Below are 7,239 nucleotides of genomic sequence, written 5' to 3'. Positions count from 1 at the left end.
AGGTCTGAAGACTTTCCAAATGCATTGTAGCTGCCTCCAGCTTTATAGGCAGCATTGTGATCCTGCTTGTGAGAGTAATGAGATGACTGCTGAGAAGTGATCTTGTCAGTCTATAGAGGGCTTGAGTGGTCAGTGTGAATTTGTTTTTAATAGATAGTGATATTACAAAAAAATATACTGTATTAACAGTAGTTCATTTTCTGATGTATTTTTTTTAAGGTTTTATGGAAACAAACAGAAAACCTGGACCACACAGTCAATTTGTTTGCATTTATATTCCTACAGTACAGACACATCTATGGTGAAGTCTTATAGTCTCTCCATAAGACATGGTCCTCTGTCTGAGCAAACCTCTAAGGATGGACGTGGGTGAAACTAAAATATTCAAGAGTGTATTTAACCTCACTCGGGACATCATCTACCTACTGATTGGAGAGGTGGGCTGTTTTTGGGAATTATATCAAGTGACATCACACTTCTCTTTATTAACAAGTAAGAGTTTGATTAGATTTTGTAATCCTGGGAATATCTGTAGTTATATTGTAGTTTCCATAAACAGGACTATACAGTAGTGAAGATGACATCTGGAGAGTTTGCTTCACCAGTTAGCCATCCCAGTGTGTCAGGAGAATGGAGCAGGACCCAGAGCTCCATCTTGGAGACTCCAACTCATTCACATATACATGATAGAATGAAAAAGCAGAAGATCCTAGAACTCACCAACAAGATCCTTGAGGTCCTGACTGGAGAGGTGAGCGCTGCTGGGAATGCTGTGTGTTTACGGTAATGCCAATGGCTATGGTGCCTGATTGCTGACTGTATCTTTGTGTCAGGTTCCCATAAGGTGTCAGGATGTCAGTATCTATTTCTCCATGGAGGAGTGGGAGTATTTAGAAGGACACATGGATCTGTACATTAATATCATAATGGAGAACTACCAGACCCTCACGTCACCAGGTAGGAGAGGCGTCTAAATTTTAATGGAGCAATTTTGAAGGTCACCTAGTCTTCCCCATCCCCCACATATTGTATCACATATAAACCATGTATTCAGTCACTGAGTTTGTGTTTGCAGCAGATGGATCCAGTAGGAGTAAAACATCAGAAAGGTTCCGAATCTTCTCTGTTCCCAGGATTTTCCAGAGGAAAATCACAAGGTCCCACTGGATCATCAGGTATTTGGAGTTCAGGCCCTACCGGCTTCCTTATATGATCTAATGCAGAACTTGGGTTCCTTATCACTATCTCTTGTATTGCTTATTTTTTTAAAGATTTTTGAAGATTTCACTGGAATACAAGTTGGAGTTACAGAAGATGAAGAAGATACATTTGTGAGGGATGACCAGCAGCATAAGTTAGAAACCCCAGGTGAGTAAAGAGCGGGCCTCTCAGGACCATTAGGTCCAATAAGACTCCTCAAATGATACGTGTTGGAACTGAAATGTAAGTTACATTGTTAGTAAAAAATTTAAAAATGAAGTACTTCTGAATGACCCTTCTATTGTGTTATGGAAAACATCCCGCACATTGTTTTTCTGTATGTGTTAACTGCTGCTAGATGTTTAAAGGATGACTAAACCTTTACTGATACCATGAGGCGCATCAGCTCTTCTCAGAATTCTCAGCACCTTTGACTATTCACTGGTTCTGCTCAGCTTTTCCAGTGTATGGGGTATGGATCTGTACTCTGGACGCTGTTGAGCAGAGATGATGAAGCCGAAGGTGCGCTGCATATCTGTAGTTTCAGCAAATGTTTAGGTCCCATTTTTTACATTAGTCATGGGATAACCCCTTTAATACCCACTTCCTTTGTGAAAAGCCACATCTTTCTCACTAAATCGAATAATTGCTTTCTTAAAGGGGTTTTCTGAGTGTTTAAATCTGATCAGCAGGGGTTTGACTTCCATTCCGTTACCTCCGCCCCCACACACCGATTAGCTATTTGAAGACGCCGTGGTGCTGTACTGCTGCCTCCTCGCAGCTTACCAAGCACAGCATTTTACATTGTGAGCGGCTGTGTTTAGTATTGCAGCTCAGGCCCATTCACTTGAATAGGACTGAGCTGCACATAGGCCATGTGAGCGATGAATGTGATGTCACTGGCCTAGGAAGAGGCTGTGGCACTCACAGGTATTGATGACCTATCCTAAGGATTGGTTTTCAATATTAAACACCTGGAAAATCACTTTACTAAATGTGCACTAGAGTTCTCATCCAGTGTCATTAGTAAAGCTGCCCAATATTTTCAGTACTGGATGGACATCTGAGGCTTATATATTCTGGCACCTCAGACATTACCCATCAGGGCGGCCACATGCTGTCATGTATGGCTGTATTAACACTTAGAAAATAAAGCATAATGTGAGATGTTTCTCTGAACATCTAGCACCTATACAGCTTTCCCCATTTCCCTCCCTGTATGTCCTCCTCATAATGCCACCGCACTGTAAAGAAGGTTATGTTCACATCTGCATAGTCAGTTCAGATATTTGATGAGAAATATTGGGCTGTATGAAATTCTATTTTGGTCAAAACAACGGACATCTGGGGGTGTGGCCTAAGAGCGCATGGAGTAAGTCGCACCGCTCCTCGCTCCTGCCGAAATCCTGACATTCAGAGTGGTAGCAGTCACTGAATAGCTGCTAGATCCTTGCCTGGTGGGTGAGAGGTGACCGGAGGGTGCGGTGACGATCCTGCGCGTACGGACATGCCGAGGAAGTCCAGCAAGGGGCCGCGATTCGACGCGCCGGAGGTGAGCCAACATGGCGCCGAGGAAGAAGAGGGGCCGGCCTTACAGCCGAAATTGAGCCAGAGTGCGGCTGCGAAACTGAGCAGGTTTGCTCGTACGGAATGTGGTATGGGCGAGGGGGCCGAGGAGAAGGAGCCGGAAGCGCACACTTCCTCTGAGCAGGAGGATGGATCCATCGATGGGGAGGCTCTGGATGCGGTGAACTGGCCGCCATTGACCCCTGCACGCCCTGCTAAAAGTGCGGTAGGCTCTAAAGTTGTGGCTGAGGAGGAACCCACCTTGAAAGATATCATGGCTGCTGTGGCCAGCTGTAACAGCACCCTGAAGGTGCTTACAGTGCAAGTTGGTAGCCTGAGGTCGGATGTGTCTATAATTAGGCACGACCTGCATAAGATCTCTGAGCGCACCTCTGAGTTGGAGAAGAGGGTGTCCACCATTGAGGATGATATCCACCCTTTACAACTAGCGGCGAAAACTACTGCTAAAGATATAGCTGCATTGTATGCCAAGACAGATGACCTGGAGAACAGGTCCAGAAGAAATAACCTGCGGATTGTGGGAGTGCCAGAAAAAACGGAGGGGGATAATGCCACTGAGTTTGTGGAAAGCTGGCTGCGTCAACTATTTCAGGAAAAAGGGTTGTCTTCCCTGTATGCGGTGGAGCGGGCGCACAGAGTCCCCATGCGGCCGCTCCCGCCAGGAAGGCCTCCCGTCCTATACTGGCAAAGATTCTGCATTTTAAGGACCGGGACACTATCCTGCGGCAATCAAGGGACAATGAGGAGATGGTCCTGAATGGGGTTAAAGTGTCCATATTCCCGGATTATTCCAATGAGGTCCAGCGGAGGAGAAGCAGGTTTCTGGACATAAAAAAGAGGCTGAGAGGATTACAGGTCCAGTATGCTATGTTGTTTCCTGCTAAATTGCGTGTGGTGGCCCTGGGATCCACCAGATTTTTTGAAGATCCGGAAGAGGCCGCGCAGTGGCTGGACGTCCACGAGCGACAATTGCGGAGTGGGGCTCTGGACACTTGATGGAGGCTAAGATGCGGTTCTTATATTTACTTGATATATGTATTTGCACTCTGGGGTTGTGTTTAATGTTTCACCAGTTAAGGAGTGTATTATGCAATGCTACCATTAGGTAGATCCTGTGAGGGAGTTGGAGGCTGAGAAGGGAGAAAAATGTGTTTCTCAGATGGGGAGAGGTTTCTCTACCTGAGGAATGGTGTTATAATCTGTTATGATCTCGAAATGTTGAGGGTCATGGTGCTCTCGGATTGCCCTGTTTTACTGTGGGAGGTTGTTATCAAAGGGATAGAGATCCCAAGTTATTGTGATCTGAATATGGGAGGGAGGGAGGGGGGTGGGAGGGTTGGGTGGCAGTTGGGGGGAAGGGTTAAGGTCATGATCTTTGTGCGGAGGGAGTGCGAGCGGGCTGTGAGATTCATGTATGGTTTGAAGTTCTACCATGTCACAGGGGATTAGAGTTTTAAGTTGGAATGTGAGGGGAATGGCAGACGCAAGAAAGAGACAGTGTGTTTTTCAGTACTTAGGACGGTTTCAGCCGGCGATATGCTGTCTTCAGGAAACGCATCTGATTGGAGACAATTTACAATGGATGAGTAAAAATTGGGTGTCCTATGCGTTGCATTCAACCCATTCCTCTCACTCTAGGGGTGTGAGCATGATTGTGCACAATAGTATTAGATTTGAGCATATGCAGGACTGTGTGGATGCTGATGGTAGGTATGTGTGTGTGGTGTGTAAGGTGGATGGGATTCGGTTGGTTCTGGTGTCTGTGTATGTGCCCCCACCATTTGCTTCCCCATTGATGAGAGAGATTATGGAATTTGTGGCGGACTTCCCTGGGTTGCCGTGGCTTCTGGTTGGGGACTTCAATTGCACGCTGAATGACTCCCTAGATAGGTGTAGGGTGGAAGGAGCAGGGGGTTCACCGGGGAGCGGGGCCCTCAGGAATATTATGTGTGAAATAGGGGTACAGGATGTATGGAGATTGCGTAACCCTGATAAGCGTGCATTCTCGTGCAGATCAGCCGCACATCATTCGCTATCGCGTATTGATTTGGCCCTTGTTAATGACGTAATGCTGCCGCTGGTGAAGGATGTGGTGTATCACCCTCGGTCGTTGTCTGACCACTCTCTGGTGCAGATTGACTTGTGCCTGGGGGTGCTCAGACAGGGACCTAGGCTGTGGAAATGTAACTCACATTGGCTGAATGTGTTGGAGGATTTGTCGGGGATCTCTCTGGAAATTAGGGAATTTTTTGCTATTAATACTGGGACAGCTTCGATACCGGGGGTCTGGGACGCCATGAAAGCATTCCTGAGGGGAGTCCTGATGAAAGAAATTAGCAAGCATAAATCCAGGTCTAGGGAGGCGGATGTCAAGGCGCACGTTCTAGTGGCTGAGGCTGAGAGAGAGTTTGGTAGACTCCCCACCCTGGTTAATAGTGAAGCGCTGGCGGTAGCTCAGGAGCAGTTGAGGTGTCATTTAGTGCAGGCCGCAGAGAGAAAGGGGAGTTTTTATCGTCAAAGATCCTTTGAAGAGGGTGAAAGGGTGGGGCATCTGCTGTCGGTGGTTTCGCAGGCCCAGCGTGCCTCCTCTTGTATTCAGGAGCTCAGGGATGACATGGGGAATGGTAGGCAGGACACAAAAGGAATATTAGATATTCTGAAAAGTTTTTATATATCTCTGTACGCTTCCACTGGCTCTAGTTCTGAGGAGGCTCTGACTGATTTCCTGGTGGGGGCACAGTTACCGGTGCTGTCAGAAGAAGATAGAGAAAGGCTGGAGGAGCCGATAGCGCTTGAGGAATTGGAAGCTGCGCTTGGGGGTATGGCGAATGGTAAGGCGCCCGGTGCTGATGGCCTCCCTGTAGAGGTATATAAAAAGTTGCAGGGGATATTACTTCCTGAATTACTTAAGGTGTTTGAGCACTCGCTGGAGGCAGGTTCGCTACCACATTCGATGCAGGAGGCTATAATTGTGGTTTTACCTAAACCTGGGAAGGATCCAAAGATGCCGGATTCTTACAGACCAATTTCGCTTCTCACAGCTGATGTTAAGCTCCTGGCGAAGGTGTTGGCGAACAGGCTGTCCAGGGTGATTCTGACTATCGTGCACCCGGATCAGACGGGTTTTATGCCTGGGAAGTCGACGGCTATTAATCTTCGTAGGTTGTATGCTAGCCTAAATATTCCGGCGGATAATTGTGGTGACAGGGCCCTGCTTGCTCTTGACGCCGCCAAGGCGTTCGATAGTGTGGAGTGGAGCTACCTGTGGGGGGTCTTGAGCAACATGGGATTTGGTCCGCGGTTCGTTCAGTGGGTAAAGGTCCTATACTCTAGTCCCAAGGCGAGAATCAGAGCAAATGGAGGGTTGTCAGACTGTTTCGCACTCGCCAGGGGCACCAGACAGGGATGCCCATTGTCGCCCTTGTTGTTTGCTCTTGCAATAGAGCCGCTTGCGGCCTATATCCGCTTGTCAACAAATATAGAGGGGTTCAGGTACGGTGACTTGCATAATAAAGTGGCCATGTACGCGGACGATACTCTGCTTTTTATGGGTGACACGGGGGCATCCCTGGATGCGGCCATGGCATTGATTGACAAATTTGGAGGCTTTTCTGGGCTTCGGATAAATTGGCAAAAATCCTCTTTGATGCCGATTGATGGGCAGGCCCTGGCAGGTAGGCATGTAGATAGTTTGGTTCCCTGGGTGGATAAATTTAAATACTTGGGACTGCATATAACTCCTAGACTGTCGGATTTTGAGGATCTTAATCTGTTTCCGTTGCTGGCTAACTTTAGGCTGAAGGTGAGGTCATGGTGTAGGCTTTTTCTTTCGGTGGTGGGTAGAGTGAATCTATTAAAAATGGTTATGATGCCCCAGTTGCTTTATGTACTGAACACTGCTCCCGTGTGGATACCCCTGGACAGATTCAAGAAAGTTCACTCTATATTTAGGGATCTCATATGGAAGTATGGTCAGGCCAGGATTAAACTGGAGACATTGCAGTATCCTAAGTCTGAAGGCGGCCTGGCTGTTCCTAATGCATGGATTTATTTTTTGGCTTCCCAGTGTCAGCATTTCAAGGGTTGGATTAGCTTCCAAGTGCCGGACATGACAGGGCAGATATTGCAGCGTTGGTTGGGCAGTCGTGACCTCATGGGCATTCTGGAAGGGTCAGGTATGCATGGTGGGAGGGGAAAAGTCCTTCTGGTTGAACTTATGAAAAAAGTTTGGGCAAGGGTGAAGCAACTGAGAGGTGTAGGTGGAATCAGTGAGCTTTCCCCTATTAGAAATAATCACCTATTGCCTGAATTTTTTGCCATGACAGGACTTCGGAATTGGGAAACTCATGGAGTGATGAGAATTGGCCAATTGATGGAGGACAAGCTATGCAAGTCGTTTCAGAACCTGCAGCAGGAATTTAATATCCCTAGGGGATGGTTCTATAAATATCT

General features: G+C 47.2%; 2 protein-coding genes across 2 annotated transcripts in view; both read left to right on the top strand.

Annotated features, from left to right (window-relative positions):
* Positions 1-289: 289 nt before the first annotated feature.
* On the top strand, positions 290-974 carry LOC122923889 (gastrula zinc finger protein XlCGF66.1-like). The gene is made up of 3 exons (XM_044274742.1): positions 290-437; positions 560-751; positions 834-974. The coding sequence occupies exons 1-3, from the start codon at positions 330-332 to the stop codon at positions 972-974; spliced, it is 441 nt and encodes a 146-aa protein (XP_044130677.1). The 5' UTR covers positions 290-329.
* A 144-nt stretch (positions 975-1,118) lies between these two features.
* Positions 1,119-7,239, top strand: part of LOC122923891 (zinc finger protein 432-like) — a 66,917-nt gene continuing 60,796 nt past the window's right edge. The window contains exons 1-2 of the mRNA XM_044274744.1: positions 1,119-1,175; positions 1,272-1,368. The gene's annotated coding sequence lies outside the window, so the exon portion shown is untranslated. The remainder of the gene's footprint in view (positions 1,176-1,271; positions 1,369-7,239) is intronic.

Source organism: Bufo gargarizans, unplaced genomic scaffold (genome assembly GCF_014858855.1).
Source record: "Bufo gargarizans isolate SCDJY-AF-19 unplaced genomic scaffold, ASM1485885v1 original_scaffold_2037_pilon, whole genome shotgun sequence".
In the NCBI taxonomy this organism is placed as follows: domain Eukaryota; kingdom Metazoa; phylum Chordata; class Amphibia; order Anura; family Bufonidae; genus Bufo; species Bufo gargarizans.
This window is presented reverse-complemented; position numbering and strand designations above follow the sequence as displayed.